At 38.6% G+C, this 21,635-nt stretch overlaps 1 protein-coding gene across 4 annotated transcripts in view; it reads left to right on the top strand.

Annotated features, from left to right (window-relative positions):
* The window catches only part of ABL2 (ABL proto-oncogene 2, non-receptor tyrosine kinase), a 31,265-nt gene that overhangs the window by 3,956 nt on the left and 5,674 nt on the right, over window positions 1-21,635 (top strand). For 2 of the 4 annotated variants that reach the window (XM_006754509.2, XM_006754511.2), the window contains exons 2-9: window positions 3,174-3,344; window positions 7,895-8,190; window positions 11,779-12,051; window positions 13,469-13,553; window positions 15,329-15,506; window positions 16,435-16,619; window positions 17,734-17,886; window positions 18,956-19,045. In XM_006754509.2, coding sequence (XP_006754572.1) covers window positions 3,174-3,344; window positions 7,895-8,190; window positions 11,779-12,051; window positions 13,469-13,553; window positions 15,329-15,506; window positions 16,435-16,619; window positions 17,734-17,886; window positions 18,956-19,045 — 1,431 coding nt within the window. Of the gene's footprint in view, window positions 1-1,961; window positions 2,025-3,173; window positions 3,345-7,894; window positions 8,191-11,778; window positions 12,052-13,468; window positions 13,554-15,328; window positions 15,507-16,434; window positions 16,620-17,733; window positions 17,887-18,955; window positions 19,046-21,635 lie in introns of those variants that run through there. The other 2 variants (XM_006754510.2, XM_015570122.1) reach the window with 2 other exon arrangements.

Genomic DNA, 21,635 nt, shown 5'->3' on the forward strand with positions numbered 1-21,635 from the left:
GTAAGTTTAAGGTTTATGATGTGTTGATTTGATACACTTGTGTATTGCAAAATGATTACCACAAGAGCCTTAGCTAATACACACATTACATCACATAATTACCATTTCTTTTTTTGTGGTGAAAACATTTAAGATCTACTCTCAGTAACTTTCAAGTATATAGTACAGTATTATTAACTATAATCACTATGCTGTACATTAGACCCCCAGAACTTACTCATCTTATAGCTAGAAGTTTGTACTCAAGCTTTCATGGTTTTTGGTCTGAGCAATTAAAAAGTTGAAATTGCCATAAACTGTGATGGGGAATTCTGTGGAGAAGCAGATTTGGGGGAGGGAGTGGAGAGTAGTTTTTTATAGTCCAAATAGTGGTCTATAATCTTTATATTCTGAAGCTCAGCGTAAGGCTATTGAATAGTAGGTGTTCATTAACAAATAGATGTTCACTATAATTATTAATTTTGTAAACTTTAAATTATAATATACTGTGTTTCACAAAGTAAGATATAAATGTATGGTTTTTGCTGTTTTTGAGTTGGTTTAAGAGTTGGTTTTAGTGTCTACTTGATTACTGTTTCTAACTTGGTCATCTATAATAATAAAAGTATAATATGCAAATCAACCGAGCAGCCAAACAGAACTACCGTCCAGACGACCTTGCAGATGACCTTCTGAACAAAGCCAGGGCCACGAGGGCCTACTGTTGCACAAGTTTTGTGCATCGGACCTTTAGTGGATAATACAGAAGTTAAGCTACCCTTGATTTTTGTTCCTCTTATAATTTCAAACAAGGGTACTTATACTTAAAAAGAAGGAAATGTACTTGAATTGTTTGATAAACATTAAACAGAGTAATAATCATGTTACTGCCATCACTGGCAAGAAACATCAGTGTGGATCATGTTATGTTTAGTATGGAACCTCATAAATATTGTGAATATTCTTTGTACTTCTTTTTATGTTAATAAAGGGTTGTCATTTCATAACCCAATGGAAATTCTGCTAAAGTAGATAATTTTTCATTAGAATAAATAATAACATAGAACATGTGGCCAGTTTAAAGGATGTTTCATATAATACAGTGTTTTGTTCATTTTATAATTCTAATTCCCAGTCACTATAACTCTGCCTTTAAACAAAGAGCAACAGATTTGTTTCAAATTAATTGTCAGGACATCTGGACATATCTTTAGGTTTGTCATAATTATTCTAAATTTAAAATAAAATTTAATTAGCTGTGGAATTTTAAGTACATATTTCTTTTAAGAGAAGAAGGAATGTGATGAAGTGAAATAAACTCTAAAACTGTTAAGAATTACAGATCAGCCTACAACAGGGATTTTTGTCTATTTCATGTATAGACAGTGATGCAGCCATTTTTAAAACATTGATTAATGCTATTTTAATATTAAAATACATGCCATTGTTTTCTGTCACTTATGTTTTTGTGTAATTTGGTCATTCATTCAATCAACAGTTATTGAACACATATAACTCCTTGCTAGAAAGAAAAAGTGCCATTCTTATGCCAAGGAATACTTTGTAAGGTTTGGGAGACAAACATGAATTGAGGATATAGTAAAAATAAAGATAGAAGGTATTAATACAGCAAACACAATGTTTTTTTGAGAGCACTAGGAGGAGGAATCTATGAGGTTTCTTAGGGGAGGTTATTGGAGCTGAGTGTTATGAAATGAGTCAGCCAGTCAAGAAAAGTGTGGAATGAGACCACATTCCAGATAGACAGGACAGTGTGAACAAAGGCAAAAAGATAGGAAGCATCACAGTGTATGTTAACATTTAAAATTTGAGATGTGGAGTGGATGGAGGTAAAGCTAGAGAAATAAGAGACCTGATCTTAAAGCCCTTGAAGACCATATTAAAGAGATTTTAGCTTGATGGTAAACTATTGAAGAATAATCTTAAGAAGAGTGACATGGTCAAATTTTTGTTTTGAATAGATCACTTTGCCAGCTGTGTGGAGGATGGATTTGAGGGAGACAAGACTGGAGGCAGTAGTCCAGGTGAGAGACGATGGGGATTTGAACTAAGGCATTGGCTATAGAGATGGAGAGGAGGGAATGGATTTGAAAAGAAATAAAACCACAGATTAAAGGCTTATTCTCCTGTAAATATGATAAAAACCAGTTTTAAATTAAAAATGATTGGAGGAGAAAGAGAGACATAATAGAAAAGTTAGTGGCACATAGCTGCTAAAAATAATTCCATTTCTTAAGAAAATTGCTACTAGAAGAACAGAGTATTTTTTGTATAATTGACCTGGGCTGTAAAAAGATGTTTTGTATAGTATGACTAAACTTAAGAACCATAAAGCCTTGAGGAAGAAACCAGGTCTTACAAGGCTTTCACCATTACACACGACAGAAACTCAATAAATGTACATTGTTGGTGATATTTTCTAGAGCATTCATTTAAGTTCCTATTTTACAAAAACGTATCACCAAGGAAAAGAAAATAGGGTAGAATTTTTTTCATTAAAAGAACAATTGTAAACTATTATAGACAGCGTTGCATGGTAACACAAAATTATTTTGGAATGGTGAGAATATTGTTTGAAACCAAAACATTTTTCTGTTGTTTGACAGGTAATTTTAGGATTGTTTTTTCTAGAAGCACTATTTTTACATGTAAATGGAGGATCTGGATTTACACAATATGTACATATTTCTTAAAATCTGTTATCTTTTTCACAATTTGCTTTATATGGACAGAGTAAGGGAAGGAGGGGAGTTTGGGAGGATTTATAAAACATAACTATTCCTTAAAACCACCACTCCACCATAACAAAATATTGTATTTTTATAAAGCAAATTGCCAGTTCTTCTTGAGATTTCTTCTTTCCGTTTTGAGAAAACTGCTTTTCCTGTTAATTTCTGATTTAGGTGACTGCATATAAATCACAGTTAACTGTGTTCTTTTCATTTTGTCTTTTCTCTATCTTGTTACATTTTCAACAAGTAGATTTCTCTCGGGTTTAGGGGACATTTGCTCATTCTTCATTATTCTACAACTATATAGTTATGTCCCTCCCTGGAGCCGTCCATCTATGCCAACAGCTAAAATACTGCCTACTTACTGAATTCAAATGAATTTCCAGCTGTGAATTTCACATGAACTTACTGTGAATTTCTTTTTCCTCTTATGTCTTTCAGAAGCCTTGCACCGCCCCTATGGTTGTGATGTTGAACCCCAAGCACTGACCGAGGCCATCAGGTGGAGTTCCAAGGAAAACTTGCTGGGAGCCACTGAGAGTGATCCTAATCTCTTTGTTGCACTTTATGATTTTGTAGCAAGTGGTGATAACACACTCAGCATCACTAAAGGTGAGCTTCTGAGTAATACCCCTTACTTTTCAGTTTTCATTAGTGGATAGGAGATAAAGGGGTCTGTTCTAGATTTTGCCCCTAAAATTAGCTAGGTGATCTGGGCCCAGATGCTTTTGGTTCATAATTGTCTGTTTTTAAAAAGTGAGAATATGTTTTTCATTGATTCTAGAGAGAAGAGGAGAGAGAGGGAGTGCGTGAGGGTAGAGGGAGAGAGAGAGAAAAAAGAAAGAAACATCGATCAGTTGCCTTATGTGCATGCACCCTTCTGGGGCTCGAACCTGAAACCCAGGTATGTGACCTAACTGGGAATCGAACCCCAGACCCTTCAGTGCACAGGGTGGAACTCAAACCACCTAGCAACACCGGCCAGGGTATAATTTTTTTTTTTAACTTGTGTATGGGGTAATGCCACTTTGTCTACTTTATAGGCTTATTAAGGATAAAATGAGATAAAGTATTTTAGAAAAAACACCATACAATATACACATAAACTTTCCTTATTCTCAGAATTTATATTATATGTAATATGCCAGCATTCATCTGCTGCAGAGGTAGGGTTCACTGTACATCTCTTCTCATTGATTGAATCATGTTGTCCGTGACTGACTGCGTGTCTGAGAACTGTTTGTTATCAGTTTGCAATGAGATTAAAAATTGTACCCAAAATGCAAACCAACTACATCACCAAGTACACTATTATTTAGTTCAGCTGACTTTTTTTTTTTTTTTGAGCAAGACTTTTGGCATGAAGAAAGTAGTCTAGTGATTCAGTCTGGCATAAGCCTCTTATCTTATTGTGGACTTGCCGTGAGCAGCACTGGCCTAGGCCAGTGGTCGGCAAACCGCAGCTCGCGAGCCACATGCGGCTCTTTGGCCCCTTGAGTGTGGCTCTTCCACAAAATACCACGTGCATGTGCGCACGTACAGTGCGATTGAAACTTCGTGGCCCATTGGCAGAAGTAGCTTTTCGGCCTGGGCGAGTCTATTTTGAAGAAGTGGCGTTAGAAGAAGTGGGGGTACGTTCCCTGAAGTTGACCCCTCAGATTGAGGACGTTTTTAGCTAAGGCCAGTTTAGGAGTGCTGTTGATATTTGGCTCTGTTGACTAATGAGTTTGCCGACCACTGGCCTAGGCAATTTATCTCTCATTTGTGTTTATATGGATCAGTTTATAAGGAACAGTACGAAGTGTTCATTGTAGTAATATTCTCAGATTAGTTTATTTCGGTAGTAAATTCTTATAAAAGGGAACACTAAGAACATGACCAAATAAAATCATCCATTATTGGTTTTTTGAACAAGGATAGAAAATATGAAACTTTTATGAGAAAGAAATAGAAGAATGGGAGGTTGTCATTGTGTGCATGAATTGGATTGCTAATTTGCCTAAGTTCTTGTCTTTTGAACTTACTGGGGAAAAATATATTTCAGGAGAATTTTTCACTCCACAAAACTGTCATGTTAAGTAATTATTTGTCAAATATATGCCTTTTAAAAAATATATATTTTTATTGATTTCAGAGAGGAAGGGAGAGGGAGAGAGAAACATAAATGATGAGTGAGAATCATTGATTGGCTGCCTCCTGGGGATCCTCCTGAGAGTCAAGCCTGCAACCCAGGCATGTGCTCTGACCAGGAATCGAACTGTGACCTCCTGGTTCATAGGTTGACTCTCAAACACTGAGCCACACCAGCTGGGCCAAATATATTCCTTTCATTTGTTACGTTCAGAATGAGGTAGATATTAATTGGGAGTGGACATACCAAATTAAGGACATAAGCCTCCATTCAAGGAATGTTACCTTTACATAAAATTTTTATATATATCAGTTTTTGAAATTTGGCCAGATTCATCAAAAGCAGAAATGCTAAAAACTGAGTTTCTCACCTTAGCTGATTTGACTTAGTGGATAGAACATTGGTCTGCAGACTGAATGAAGGGCCCCAGGTTTGATTCTGGTCAAGGGCACATGCCCGGGTTGCGGGCTTGATCCCCAATACGGGGCGTGCACAAGGCAGCCGATCAATGATTCTCTCTCATCATTGATGTTTGTATCTCCCCCTTCTCCCTTCCTCTCTGAAATAAATAAAAATATTTTTAAATAAAACAAACAAAAAAACCCTGAGTTTCTCAAACTGGGGTATTAATATGTCCCAGAGTGTGTGTGATGGCATGTGTGCATGAGCCAGGAGGTTCCAAAGGCACAAGAAAAGTAAAGTGCATTATTCCTCGTGTCAGTTTACTTAAAGATTTTGGGTAGTTTTGGGGGTGGGATGGATGTGTGAGAGATGTGTGTTTATGCATTGGGATGAAAGTTTTAGGATAAAATAAAGGACTTCATAGAAATTTATTCTTGTGGTTGTCTTTTTGAGTTACAATAGATTCTGATACCTTTACTGATACGTCAGTGGAGAAGTTTGTGAAGCTGTGACTCAGAACAGTCTTTCCTAGATATAATTTGCATGTCAGTATTTTCCAAGATAGCTCAGTCACTGAGGAAACATTGATAAAGTTTATTGAATCTTCAGTTACCAGCTGTGGCAACCACTAGTGTACAGCTCAAGGAATAGGATTCCCTTTACCTTATGGCCAGCAGGGATTTCTCATAAAACCAATGAAATGCCAGATTTTTATATCAGGTCCTTACTAATATAAAGTTATGCTAAAGCTTTTTAATTATTTTAAATATAAGAAAATGTATTTAAAAAATAATTATTATTTTACTTCCCTTTGTTTGAAGATAGTAATTTGCTTGAAGTAAGAACCAAAGTTCTACCAGGATTGCTCTATCAATAGGGTAATGTTTTGTATCCCTACCAGCTTATACCCCTGTCAGTTTCCTTCCAGAGTAGAAAATTCTTCTCCTAACTGCCAAGAAGAGGGGAAATCAGACAAAAACCTAGGGTGTTTCACTGTAGCCTAATTTGATTACCGATCATTACTAGTTCTTTATAAGGAAGCAATAATAATATGCTTAGTAAGATACTTAGTGTTTTATCTTTTCTAGTTCTCAGGGAGTAAAAGAGAAAAGCTACAGCGCAAGTTTTATTTTGTTTCTCTAGCAGTACTAAGATTTTTTCCCTGTGCGTTTCCACCACCACACTCCTATTTATACATATGTATATTTTTTATATATACAAAATGCATATGAATCCATACTCCTGTGTTTTTTCTCACTGAATGTCTCATATCCAAGTCTCTTGGGTGAGAGATAGTAAGAGCCAATAGGAAGTTATCCTGTGGTAGACATTTCTGTAAACCACTTAGAAAAGTTAGATAACTGTCATAATAATGATTCTGAGTTTTTCCTCATTCGCCTTTGCCTGATAACTGGACCATATGCTCTTGATTGATTTGGCGTTTTTCCGCTTTCTGACACTGAGAAGTGGGTGTGAACTCTATAGGAAGGCTGCATCCCTCAGCGTGAGGGGCCTAAATTGGAAGGATTGTTTAGGTGGTCAGTTATTACTAATGATATCTCATTTGCTTTTCTGTCTTGTCCATGCTGCGAGTATAGGAGCAAGGTATATGTTGCTGGGTCTGAAGTTGATGTTTACAACTTTAATGGAGCAATCAAGTACACGGAAGTCATTAGCAAAAGATACTTTGAGTAACTTGAATCTTGGGTTCCAACATCAGACTCAGCTTCCTTTCCCACACACTAATTTTAGAGGAATGGATAGGAGTGACTCATTCTTCATGGGGAATGGGAGGGAAACTGGGAAACTATATCTATTTAAAACTTGAGTCTTGGAAAAGATAGTGCTTTGAGAGTCCTCACTACTCACTTCCCATCCCCCAAACAATTTTCTTTCTGAAAACATTGCTGAAACCTCGGTGGTCGGTGCTTTTTTTTTTTTACATTGTTGGTTTTTTTGCCTTGGTGCCATGTGAAATTTAGAAGTAATGTTGGGTTTCCCATAGCTTATTAATCCTTGACTGCTTATTAACATTGAACCATATAAGATACATTCCTTGACTAACTGTTTTGGGAAGAAAAAGTGAACAAAAAAATGTTTTTGAAGGGTGAGACTATGTCGTTTCCAGCCATTTGAGTAATCTTTTTATCTTTGTATACATGGAGTTTTCTAAAGACATTTTTAGTTGGTATAAAAACCTTTGAAAACCTGTAGTAAATGCCAAAATGCCACGTTTAACTATGCTTCTTTTGTTTAAGCTACAAGTTAAATAAATCAGTGGAGGATATGATGAACAGCCAAGTTTGTTTTCATTATTATTTTTAAAATATTTTTATTGATTTCAGAGAGGAAGGGAGAGATAGAAACATCAGTGATGAGACAGAATCACTGATTGGCTGCCTCCTGTGCATGTGCCCTTTCTTAACTGGAATCGAACCTGGGACCCTGAAGTCTACAGGCTGGCGCTTTATCCACTGAGCCAAACCGGCTAGGGCTGTTTTCATTATTTAAAAACACATTTGTTGGCATAAAAGTTCCTGATTTATTTTTCAATGAGTTTAAAGTTTGATAATAGATTGCTTTTGAGACAAAGTGTTAACATCTCATTCTGTGATAACCTTATGACTAGGTGAAAAGCTACGAGTCCTTGGTTACAATCAGAATGGTGAGTGGAGTGAAGTTCGCTCTAAGAATGGCCAAGGTTGGGTGCCAAGCAACTACATCACCCCAGTAAACAGTCTGGAAAAACATTCCTGGTACCATGGACCTGTGTCACGCAGTGCAGCTGAGTATCTACTCAGCAGTTTAATCAATGGCAGTTTCCTGGTGCGAGAAAGTGAGAGCAGCCCCGGGCAGCTGTCCATTTCGCTCAGGTACGAGGGGCGCGTGTATCACTACAGGATCAATACCACCACAGATGGCAAGGTAAGACTGGCGACCACCTTTAGGTGTGGATGGGCTGCTCCTTAGAAATTTTATTCAGAATGACTGAAGAATATAGTTTTTATGTCTGACAAAAGAAAATAATCACTGATGTGAGTTTGGGCTGTTTGGCATGTTAAAGAGAGCTTACTTTTTTCAAAAGAATATGGTAATGGAAATTTAAAACAGTATTATAATAGAAGTTTAATGATGAACTAAATGTGAAGAATGAAGGAAATTGCTGGATAAGTTAGCTGTTCTAATGATTGTTAATATGTAAATAGACATACATCTAATGCATGGTATAAAATTTTTTAAATATATTTTTATTGATTTCAGAGAGGAAGGGAGAGATAGAAACATCAATGATGAGAGGGAGTCATTGATTGGCTGCCTCCTTCATGTTGGATGGAGCCTGCAACCCAGGCATGCGCCCCTGACTGGAATCGAACTGGGACCTTTCAGTCCACAGGCCAACGCTCTATCCACTGTGCCAAACTGGCGAGGGCTGTATAGAATTTATAAGTTAAATTTTACATCCAAAAATTATAATAAACTCTACAAGAAAGTTAACAGAGTAAGAATTTAGGCTTCCGCCGAAACCGGTTTGGCTCAGTGGATAGAGCGTCAGCCTGCGGACTCAAGGGTCCCGGGTTCGATTCCGGTCAAGGGCATGTACCTGAGTTGTGGGCACATCCCCAGTGGGAGATGTGCAGGAGGCAGCTGATCGATGTTTCTCTCTCATCAATGTTTCTAACTCTCTATCTCTCTCCCTTCCTCTCTGTAAAAAAATCAATAAAATATATTAAAAAAAAAAAAGAATTTAGGCTTCTAAGACTGTTGTTGATCATTAATATATCTCTCTGTATATGTGTACGTGTGTATGTATATATAAAAGGCTAAGTGACCGACTGTCCATCTGACCATCTGACCTACTTACTGTCTGACCAACTGACCATTCGGCCGGTACATATGACATGCATTGGCAATTTAAAAATAAATGTTGACTCGCACATGCGCTATACATATAAAGTTCTCGCTGGCACCAATTGCACGCATGTTTTAATTTTATAATATATTATATACATTATTTTGACATATAATTTTTTGCAGTAATGTAATTACTGCATGAATCTTTCTAATTAATTTCCTTTCAGTGTGCACGTATCCATGCACCAGGCCACTAGTGTTAATAGAAGTAGATGAATCACTTAGCAGTTTACATGTTGGAGAGACCAACCAGTTTAGAATGGTTGTTTTAGAATGTAACGGTTTCACTTTATAAACTGTAAAGCATAGGCATATGTTAGTTCCTCTATTGAACAGTAAATGTAAATTGAATCATTCCTTCCATTCTTTTCCTCTCGGGGATATGCATACTAGGGGAAAAGCACAGGCTCTGGAGCAAGTAGGTCCTGGTTTGCTGTGTAACTCCACCATTTATTTATAACTTTGTGATTTACATAAGCCTCAAGTTCCCATCTCACTTTATTGCATTCTTATGAGGATTAAATGAAATAATTTCCATAAAGCATAATGGCTGGTATAAAGTAGGAAATAAGAAAATTAGGAATTCTCTTTCTCTTTCACACTGTCTTATATTGTCTCTTGATGAAACCAAATAGAAGCAGATAAGTAATAATATACAAGAGACAGCTCTTCTTCTGGTTATATACCCAACAGAAATGAGTGCATATGTGTACAGAAGGCATGCACAGGAATGTTCATAGCAGCGTCAGTTGAAATAGCCCTAAACTAGACTTTCCTAACTATAACAATAGTGGAATGAACTAATAAATTGTAAAATGCGATCTCATGTAACAACAAAGATGACCATAGTACTGATACGCAACCTTCAGGAAAACTATGGCCCGCCAGCTCCCTGTTTTTAAAATAAAATTTTATTGGAATGTAGCCACACCCATTTATTTATGTACTGTCCATGGCTGCTTTCTCATTATTACAGCAAATTTGAGTAGTTTCAACAGAGGTGCTATGGCTACAAGCCTAAAATATTTTCTGTTTGCCCCTTCACAGAAAAGTTGCTGATCCCTGCCATAGAGGAACCTCACAAATAAAATGGAGCAAAAGGGGTCAGTGGTTGTCTGGGAAAGGAGTGGAGCAGAGGGAATGACTACTAGGGGGTATGGGTTTCTTTGTGGGATGAGGAAAACGTTGTAGAGTTAGATAGTGGTGATGGTTGGACAGCCTTGTTGAATATACTAAAACCACTGAATTGTACACTTGAAAATGGTAAATTTTATGGTATGTGAATTATATCACAATAAAAAAGTTGAGCAATCTAGACATTTTATAAACAGAATCTTGGATAAATAGACAATATTTTTGACTTTATTAACATTTTAACACTATAAAAATACTATGTAAATCTCTTAAAATTCTGACATTCTACAGTCTGTATTAGACATGCTGGTCTTACCATGTTTTCTGCCTTAAGATTTAAGTTTCTTGAATGTATTTTTGCCTGAATTAAGTGTTAACTTGATGAAAACTTTTAAAGTCATCACTTAGTGGGTTCTAATAAATTAAAAATTAAACTTGAAAAAAATTGAGTGAAAGAAAACAGTATGTATTGTATGATTCCATTTGTATAGAGTTAAGAGGCAGGCAAAGGTAATCTAAGGTGCTAAATAGAAGTCAGCAAAATGGTCATCTTTACAGGGGTATAAAGATGGGAGGGCACAGGAGAAACTGCTGGGGTGCTGGTGATGTTAAAATTCTTGGTGTGGGAGATGTGAGTTCATTTTATAAAAATCAGTAATTCTCCATTTATTGCACACTTTTCTGTATACAGTAAGGCCCAAAGACTACTATATTACTTTACACTTACTGCCTATCACAGATTAACTACTGTTTTGTTAATAGACCCTCTGAAATAAAATTGTGACTCTTTTTTAAATGGTCTAGACCTGTGGTCGGCAAACTGCGGCTTGCGAGCCACATGCGGCTCTTTGGCCCCTTGAGTGTGGCTCTTCCTAAGCCTTACGAGTACCTAATTAAGTTAATAACAATGTACCTACCTATATAGTTTAAGTTTAAAAAATTTGGCTCTCAAAAGAAATTTCAATTGTTGTACTATAGATATTTGGCTCTGTTGACTAATGAGTTTGCTGACCACTGCTCTAGGTATTATAGGCAAAGCCTGATGGCAACTGTGTGGCTTGGCCTCTTTGCCCTTTCTAATTAAAACTTAGACCTCCAGCCAGAAACTCAGAAATAGATTCCAAGATTGATATTAAATTTCCACAAAAATTTCAAAATGCAAGTATTCAGTTCATGCCTACTTTAAAAAAAATTTCTCGCCCTGGCCAGGTGGCTCAGTTAATTGGAGCATTGTCCTGTACACCAAAGGTTGGGGGTTCAATTCCTGGACAGGGCACATACCTAGGTTGCAGTTTCAATCCCTGGTTGGGGCGCATGTAGGAGGCAACCAATTGATGTTTCTCTCTCCTTCTCCCTTCCACTCTCTCTAAAAAAAGTGAATAAACATTTCCTTGGGTGAGGACTTAAAAAAATTATTTTTGATCTCTTTTCAAGTTGACTTAGCTTTTCTCCTGCCTTTCTCATCAGGTATATGTGACCGCTGAGAGCCGCTTCAGCACCTTAGCAGAGCTTGTCCACCATCACTCCACAGTGGCTGATGGGCTGGTGACAACATTGCACTACCCCGCACCCAAGTGTAACAAGCCTACAGTTTACGGTGTGTCCCCCATCCATGACAAATGGGAAATGGAACGAACAGATATTACCATGAAGCACAAGCTTGGGGGTGGTCAGTATGGAGAGGTTTACGTTGGCGTCTGGAAGAAATACAGCCTGACGGTTGCTGTGAAAACATTGAAGGTGGGTTGCTGAGAATTACAGTGCGTGGGCATCTTCTTCTTTGTGCCGAATCACTTGGAAATACCAGCATGCCCCGCCCCTCTTTAACTGGGGAACACTTTCCACCCACTGTTGCCACCCTGATCAGCACATGGTGATGATCAACCCTAGTGCCATTGCTGACAGTGCGGAGGAAGATTATTCATTGCAGTGCAGTGAAACCCACATGTGGGGAATGTTTGTCTCTGGAGGCTGTTGATGGAGATCTTAGTGGGAGGTTAGAAGCAAATTACTAGTTATAAAGCGAAACAGCTTGTTTTGCTTCCTCAGCACGACCCCTGCTGGACAGAATTCTTCATGCATTGTCTGAGGATCATGGGTACTCTCTCTGGTTTGCTCTTCCCTCCCCCCCTCCCTCTCTTTCCCCCTCTCTTCCCCTCTCTCCCTTTCTCTCCCTCTCTTCCCCAAGAGAATAGACTACTACTTGTTCTTAATATTCACAGAAGTCTTTTTCCCTGCACCAGCTCCCCTCTTTAAGCATCCTATCAGATTGCAGGGTTCGCACTCTCATCCCGTTCTCTGAAGATTCTCCCGTGTGCCTCAGTGGCTCTGCCACATCACTCATAAGGGCTGCTCTTCAGCTCTGAGTCGTGGTCAGTTCTTTTCAGCAAGCGTTTATTAAGCATATTTTGAGTATGAAACAATATTTAAGGCCTTGGAAGCATGTATTGCTCCTTAAAGAATTTGTCAGGAAAACAAACAGGTAAACCACTAACTATTGTCTCCTCTTTGAAAGCTGAGTTTTCTTGGGACATAAATGGTCAGAAAACTGAGTTATCTAGGTCTCCTGTGTGTGCTTCAGCTGTGATAGGATGTGCTTGCTGAATTTTGCTCACCCTGCTAATTTTTACTCATTTTAAATACTGGATAAATTTAACAATATTTTTCTTTCTTAATTGGACTTCTGTAGAGCATATTAGGTTATGATAAGATTTCAATGTATCTGTTAAAATACTCAAAAGATACCATTTTTTAAAGCTGAAGTTTTTCACCCTGGCCGGTGGGTACAGTGGTTAGAGTATTGGTCTTTGTATTGAAGGGTCATGGGTTTGATTCCCAGTCAAGGGCATGTACCTGGGTTGAGGGTTCTATCCAAGGCCCCAGTTGTGTGCATGTAGGAGGCAGCCAATTTATGTGTCTCTCACATCAGTGTTTTTCTCTTACATCCCTTCCCTCCCTCCCACTCTCTCTAAAAATCAGTGGAAAAAAATATCCTCAGTGAGGATTAACAACAACAACAACAAATTTCCCCCCTTCCCCCCACCAAAGCTGAAGTTCTAGGATTGTGAGTTGATTCAAATAGTTAAGAAGGGGGTTCACTCTGAAATAAATAAATATTGCTCTTCTCTCTTTCTTTTTATTGTTCCTCCTTTTCCAGGAAGATACCATGGAGGTGGAGGAGTTCCTGAAAGAAGCTGCAGTGATGAAGGAAATCAAACATCCTAATCTGGTACAGTTATTAGGTGAGGAAGCTTGCCTAAACTATAGGTTTCCTCAAAGCTGCTTGTCCCCCAAAACCCCATTATCTCCAAATCCTCCCTTAAATCACCATGGTGGAAGCTCCAGGTGTGAATCTACTTCAATAAATGGTTGTTATTTTAATCAACGGGCTCTGTGTTTAAAAGTTGCCTAAGAAACAGTGGCCTGGATTGATTGCAATGTGTAAAACTACCCTGTTTGTGGTGATTGCCCCAGATTCAAAGTTCAGAATCATTTAAAATAATTCCAAATAAAAAAACTTTCATAAGCCCTGGCCGTTTTTTCTCAATGGTTAGAGCATTGGCCCTCGGACTGAAGGGTTAAGGGTTTGATTCTGGTCAAGGGCATGTACCTTGGTTATAGGCTCAATCCCCACCCCAGTTGGGGCATGTGTGGGAGGCAACCAGTTGATGTGTCTCTCTCACTTCTATGTTTTTCTCTCTGTCTCTCCCTCTCCCTTCCACTCTCTTTAAAAATCAATGGGAAAAAGTATCCTTGGGTGAGAATTAACCAAAAAGAAAATTACAAAATCACAAAATAATCTCACAAAGTAGACACTAAAAAAAGGACTGTTGAAAAGAAGCAGATTAAAAATTGTGACCACACTCATCAATTTACCTTGATCAACTGAAAATTCTATGCTCTGGTAGATTGATTTCTCACCTGTTCAGGTCACAAAGAAGTCTGTGTCTGAACCCTTTGCCCTTTTCAAAATTGGGCCACATTCTTTGGGTGTTCAAATTGAACCCAACTATCCCAAAGGAAATAGTTTCTTGTTGATTCTTTACAAGGAATCTGCCATGTATTTGACTATGGAAACAATTATAATCTTTTTACAAAGTATTACTACAGGCTGGGCTCACATAGTCTTCAACATATGCACAGTTGTAGTTATTTTAGACTAGTGACCTGGTGCATGAAATTCGTGCACATTAAAAGCGAATTAATTAGAGGAAATATTTTAATATTGCTATTTGCCCTTTCTCTATAATAGTGTCAGAGATGAAAGAAAATGAGTACAACGTATATGAAAATCTTCCTCCTTTCAGAGTCTGGGCTGCGCCACGGGAACCAGAGTCACGGGGGGTGTGGCCTCAGGTCCTCTGGCCCAGCACCAGAGCAGGGGGCATGGCCTAAGGTCCCTCGTCAAGCCCCGCTGGGCGGGGGAGTGAGCTTCAGGTCCCCTGGCAAGCCCCACCAGGCGGGGGGTGCAGCCTTAGGTCCCCTGCCCCGGCCCAGTGCCACGCCGCCTCAGGTCCCTGCTGATTGCTCATTAAGTCTCATTACGGGGACTCAGCCTCCGCTGTGGGTGCAGCCATCTTGTGTTATGGAATCCCTGCCTCCAATATGGGTGCAGCCATCTTGACCGTTATGGCATGATGGTCAATTTGCATATTCCTGCTTTATTAGATAAGATTAGATCATTAGCACCTAGTGGAGATTGGGAATCATGGGCATATACAGAACTCTAGAAATTTTGGTCTTCTGACCCCTTACGGAATTAATATAAGTAACACTGCTCTTGCCGTCAGCAAATACTCAAGTGCATATGAATTTCCAGAATTATATAATAGAAGTAGAGACTCCCTTATCAACCATCTCATTAACTTGGCAATATTATTGTCAGAGAATGTGATGGCAAGAAGGGAAAAGATTACTGACAAACAAGATTTTTTAAAATTGTTGATTAATTTTGTCAAAGTTGTTTGGAATGTTTGAATATAGATTAATAAAACAAACTTTATTCTTGAATTCTAAGGTGTGTGTACTTTGGAGCCACCATTTTACATTGTGACTGAATACATGCCATATGGGAATCTCCTTGATTATCTCCGAGAATGCAACCGAGAAGAGGTGACTGCAGTTGTACTGCTTTACATGGCCACTCAGATCTCTTCGGCAATGGAGTATTTAGAGAAGAAGAATTTCATCCATAGGTGTGTAAACCTGACTATTGTCTGTGATTAACCAGGAAGCTACCTTGCTTGCCATGCAAATAAAGGGAAGAAGGCAAGAACCTCTCCAGAAATTTCCAGATGACTCAGGAAAGGAATTTCCCATTCACTGGGCCATTATGATGTCATTTCCAACTTATAAACCTATGTGCTCTGATTAAAGTGTTAATGAGAGGCCTTTGCTGTTCTCAAAACAGGTCTTTATTTTGCCCAGGACTATATTCAATAGCCTTTGGCTCCATATAGTAGCTTATTTAAAAAATAACTTTCTGTCTTAGTAAAGAACTTCAACACTTGGAGACAAGTATCTGTTGTGCACCTCTAAAACCTATCTCCATGTGCATCTCTAAAACCTATCTCAATGTGCAGTTGACTCTGGAACAACATGAGTTTGAACTGTAAGGGTCCACTTATACACAGATTTTTTTCAATAACTACATATAGAACTATAAATGTATTTTTTCTTCCTTACGATTTTCTTCTCTCTATCTTTATTGTAAGAATTCAGTTTATAATACATGCATAGCTAACAGTAGTTAGCTACTTTTAATAGCTGAATTTTTGGGGAGTCAAAAGTATACATGGATTTTTGGCTATGTGGGTGTGTAGTGGGGGTAGGGTGGGTACCTCTAACCCCTGCATTAAGTGTCAACTGTACTTACGAATAGGAACCTGTTTTCTGAAGCCTGCTTTATTCCAGCATCATGTAATTGCCTCTTGATAAGTACTCTACAAGTGATACATAATTAGTGATTTTCTATCATGTTAGCGATTATCATAAAAACCTACTATATCTGTTATGCACTTATAAACTCTGCTTGAGGCACAAAGAACTGAGAATAGAGCATTCATGGTCACTTTCCACCTTATCTGAATAGAATCACATTAGGGTTGGTTCTCTTTCCCGCAGAGATCTTGCAGCTCGGAACTGCCTAGTGGGAGAAAACCATGTGGTAAAAGTGGCTGACTTCGGCTTAAGTAGATTGATGACTGGAGACACCTACACTGCTCACGCTGGAGCCAAGTTTCCTATTAAATGGACAGCACCAGAGAGTCTTGCCTACAATACCTTCTCAATTAAATCTGATGTCTGGGGTAAGGTTGGAAGGGGCTTTTTTCTGATGTTATTTTTTTATATAAATGCTCTTCATTCTCTAGAGCTTATCTTTTACATAATCAGTCTCCTAACCCTAAACCCCATCTCTTCAATCATTCAGCAAGCATTTATTAAATACCTATTATCAGGCATTGTGCTAGGTGCTTGGCATAGAAAGAAGTGTAAAGAAAATAAAAAGAAGTCCTGCTTTAGAGAGCTCACAGTCTAGACCAGAGGTCCTCAAACTTTTTAAACGGGGCCAGTTCACTGTCCTTCAGACATTCCACACATGTGCACTGAGGGCCCGGGACGAGTCAGCTGCTAAGCAGGACAGGCAGTGGTGGCAAAAACACCCGGCCCGCCGGATAAATGTTTTCGGCGGGCCGCATGTGGCCCGCGGCCCGTAGTTTGAGGACGCCTGGTCTAGACTCTCAGGTTGCATTGGAGTTCTGAAGATCCTTTAAAGCTCCCTGTTTTCCACATTAGGTATTAGCTTGTTTCCAGAGCGCTGGGACACAGAATAGTATCCTCTTTTCAAGGAAGGCATGCTGAAGTTTCAGCTAGGTTTATCCTGGTAACTACTGCCATGAATTGGTACAAGCCCAGTGGACTGAACCAGTCTGGAAATTTGGATTGTGAGCCAATAGAAATAATTGCAGGATTCTAAGTCACTCTTTACCAGAAATCTCAAACTCAGAAATAACCTGTGACAAGATCAAGCAAATTCTTTTTTCTATTGTGAATTTTATCTGATTTCAATTTTATATTTACTCCTCTAATATTAGCTGACATAAAAACTGTGAAACTCATTAATTAGATTATAGATAATTCTAAGAATAGTTTGATTATGCCCCAGACTTCTTGAATGGTCATAGTTTATTTTCCTTCATTGTAGTAAAGGAAGTCTAAATTAAAGGTGGGAAATACAAAGAAAGCCGTCTTTATACCTGGTATTTCAGGTCATACCTCAAATGTTCCCATGACAGATATCATAGGAGGAATACTTTTGGTAATTGAATATTATCTAAAATTTGAAAGATAATTACCTAGCGGTGTAAAATAATAATAAATCAGAGAAGAAACATTAAGCTCTTTTTTTTGTCCCTTATGCAGCTTTTGGGGTACTGTTGTGGGAAATTGCTACCTATGGAATGTCACCATATCCAGGTATTGACCTGTCTCAGGTCTATGATCTACTGGAAAAGGGATATCGAATGGAACAGCCTGAAGGATGCCCCCCTAAGGTTTATGAACTTATGAGAGCATGTGAGTATTTTTGCATATTTTAAGTTTAAGGGTCTGAGTCAGCGTTTGGGGGATGATTAGCAAAATTAGGAACACTTTTCCTTGTAATGTTGTTAGATTGAATCTAACCACATGGCATATAAAGAGGTGGTCATTGATTAGCCAGTTGGCATGTTATATGCTATACCATTGATCTTACTGGAATCCTAAGAATCATTGTCCATGGCTGAAATGTTGAGTCAGTTTCCCAGAAACACTTGCACATTTAATAGGATAATATAATAAGAGCCCTGGCCCGTGTGGCTCAGTTGGTTAGAAAATCGTCCTGTACACCAGAGGTGGCAGGCTCGATTCCCAGTCAGGGCACATATTCAGGTTGTGGGTTTGATCCCCAGTCAGGGCACATGTGGGAGGCAGCCAGTTGATGTTTCTCTCGCCCCCCTCTCTCCCTCCCTCTCTCTAAAAGTCCATTAAAATATTTTTAAAATAGAATAATAAGAAATTGGGTTTGGAGTTAGGTAGGGGAGGACTGCTTTCAACTAGATGGAAATGATTGCTAAAGACTAGATGCACGTAACCTCAGTGATGAATAAACAAAGCCCCTTGAAGATGGAAGGTGGTAGTAAAGTGCAGTTGTGTTTGAGCATAAATCTTATTTTCTCATTGAGCATTGGCATTGCCTGCTGTCCTGTTTTCATCAAATACGAACTGCAAGCTCCTCCTTTCGGATAGTCCGTTATATTTCTGAATATGTACAGCTCATGGTTTCTAAGGTTAGAGTGAGTTTGAAGACAGGTTTAACTTTTATTTTTCCAGTGAAAAAAACATGCCATTTTCTAAATTATCTCCCATCCCACCTCACCCCTGTGTAGAGGGAATAGGAGCGGAGGCTGCATAGAGGGACTTGCCTGAGGAAGTGGGTTCATTATCCTCTGAGCGGAACTGAGAGGCAGCGGCCTCACTATCACTGTGAACATGCTGCAGCTCTGCTTTAAGAGGCACACATCCTGATGCAGGGGACTCGCTGTCAGGCGCGGCACGGGTGTTCATTCCTTCGGGGGCTTTAGCATTTCCTCCTTTTGTTACATAGGCTGGAAGTGGAGCCCTGCTGACAGGCCCTCTTTTGCTGAAACACATCAAGCTTTTGAAACCATGTTCCATGACTCCAGCATTTCCGAAGGTAGGAATCTGGTAGTGGTGGCTAGTTCTGGATAGTGATAATATTTAAAAAATGATGGACTTTTGTAGCTTGGAACTCCATTTCAGGATATTGAATTAATTCTTCACCTTCATTCTTCTTGTTTTGCTTTTTTTTATTTTTTGCCTTTTTTAATGTCTTGTGTTTCTATCATTTTTAATATTGAAAGTATACTTTAATTGCAAATTAATTCAGTCTCTTCATAAAGAGAGTAAGTTCAGTAGTTCTTCAAGCATTAGTATTTATGTAGGGAAGAGAAGCGGGGAAAAAAATCAGTCTGAAAAATATTCCAGCTCCTTGAACCATACCAGCAAATTCAGAACCAAGTCATAAGAGCAATATCCAGAAATTTTATTTCTAAAAATAGATCCCAAGGAAATAATTAAGGGTGCAAACAAAGATTTAGCTACAAGAATATTCCATCAGAGTATAGTTTATAATACTGAAAAATTAAGAACAATTTAAATATCTAGTGGGCTGTTAATTATCATATTCATATAATTAAATATTTAAAATGATATTCTTGAATTGACATGGAGAAGAGTTTAGAATGAGTATGCTAAATTAAGCTGTGAACAGTGTGATCCCTTATCTAAAAACAACAGTATGGACACATATAGGCAGTTTTCTGCTTTTTTGTATACTGCTTCTAAAATTGTCAGCAAAAGTCAAACAGTAAATTTGTTATAAAGAGAGACTTTTCCTAAAGAGCTAAAACCACAACATTCTTAGTCAGACTTGCCTATGACACCTTGATATAGTTCCAGAATGTTATACATATTTCTCAAATTTTTCCTTTCCTTCATAATTGAATGTAGAATTTACTGCTTAAGTTCAAGTTTTAAAATATTAGAAGAAGAAATCAGGCAAGTTGATTTTTGTCTGCTTTCCTCAGTGATTTATCATGTCTAGGTGAGAAGAAAGGGAAAAGTATAGCATCAAATTTAATAGTTAGTATTTACATTCTAGTTCTTCGATATATGGAATTTCTACAGGTTGGGGAGGGCACAGCTGGCTCTTGGGAAGCTGCCTACCACAGAACTCTTCTCTGTGTGCTTTTTCCTATGGTGTCAAAATGGTAGAAGTCATGAATATCTTTGGTACTTTTGTGCCAACTTTTAACCTCTGTTGAATCCTGAGTTAAATATTTCTGCTTCTTTTGAAAATGTTATGTCTTTTTAGAAAATCAGCCCTTATCACTTTTAAGGCTAATTTCAATTCACTACTGCTAAATAAGAAACTTAACGTTATTCAACCCATAATTATTAAGCATTTAATCCAGGAGTCCTCAAACTACGGCCTGCGGGCCACATGCAAATACAAATACTGTATTTGTTCCCGTTTTGTTTTTTTACTTCAAAATAAGATATGTGCAGTGTGCATGGGAATTTGTTCATAGTTTTTTTTAAACTATAGTCCGGCCCTCCAACGGTCTGAGGGACAGTGAACTGGCCCCCTGTTTAAAAAGTTTGAGGACCCCTGCTTTAATCTGTGGCAAGGACTATACTAGATCTGAGGACACAGAGATAAGACACAGCGCCTGCCTTTAACGGATGTACTTATTAGTTGTAAGTGAAGGAAACCTAACTCAAACTTGAAGTAATAAGAGGAGGATTTATTGGCTTATAACCAAACCATGGAAAAATGGGGATGGTGCTAATCTCAGAGTCAGTTGAAGCCATGGACTCAAGTAGCTTCAGGTCTTCCTCCTTACCCCTTCCTCTTTCCCAAAGCCACTCGCACCCAACATTTCTTTACTTTTGCTTCTATGTTGATCTCTTCCTTAAAATCCTCTATGTGGCTTTGGACATAGTTGTCAGCATCCTTGAGGTAATGTCTGTCTCCAAGCTGTTTGTAGAGCAGTGTAAGAATGAAATCTCATTGTATTGGCTGGTATTATGTGCCATTTACCCACTCTTGTGGGATGCTAATTTTTAAAAATAATTACCAGCCTGGCCAGTGTGACTCAGCAGCTGAGCATTGACCCAGAAATCAAGAGGTCACTGGTTCGATTCCCCGTCAAGGCACATGCCAGGGTTGTGGGTTCAGTCACCAATAGGAGGCAGCTGATCAGTCATATTGCTCTCTTGTTGATGTTTCTATCTCCCTCTCCCTCTCTAAAACTCAATAAAAACAGCCCTAGCTGGTTTGGCTTAGTGGATAGTGTGTTGGCCTGCAGACTCAAGGGTCCTGGTTTTGATTCTGGTCGAGGGCACGCACATGCCTGGGTTGCGGGCTCGATCTCCAATAGGGGGCGTGCAGGAGGCAGCTGATCAATGACTCTTCATCATTGATGTTTCTATCTCTCTCCCCCCTTCCTCTCTGAAATCAATAAAAATGTTAAAAAAAACTCAATAAAAACATATTTAAAAATAATAATTATCAAAAGATGTTATAAAGTAATTACAGAATTTCACAATTTACCGTATTTGCTGGCATATAAGACGATTTTTTGGCCCTGAAAAATATGCCTCCAAGTGGGGGGTCGTCTTATACGCCAGGTACACTTCAGATAGACTGCCCATAGTGCTTGCCCCGTGCCATAGTGGCCTCCCGATGCCAGCCCCCTTCA

This window comes from Myotis davidii, unplaced genomic scaffold, assembly GCF_000327345.1.
Source record: "Myotis davidii unplaced genomic scaffold, ASM32734v1 scaffold591, whole genome shotgun sequence".
NCBI lineage: Eukaryota > Metazoa > Chordata > Mammalia > Chiroptera > Vespertilionidae > Myotis > Myotis davidii.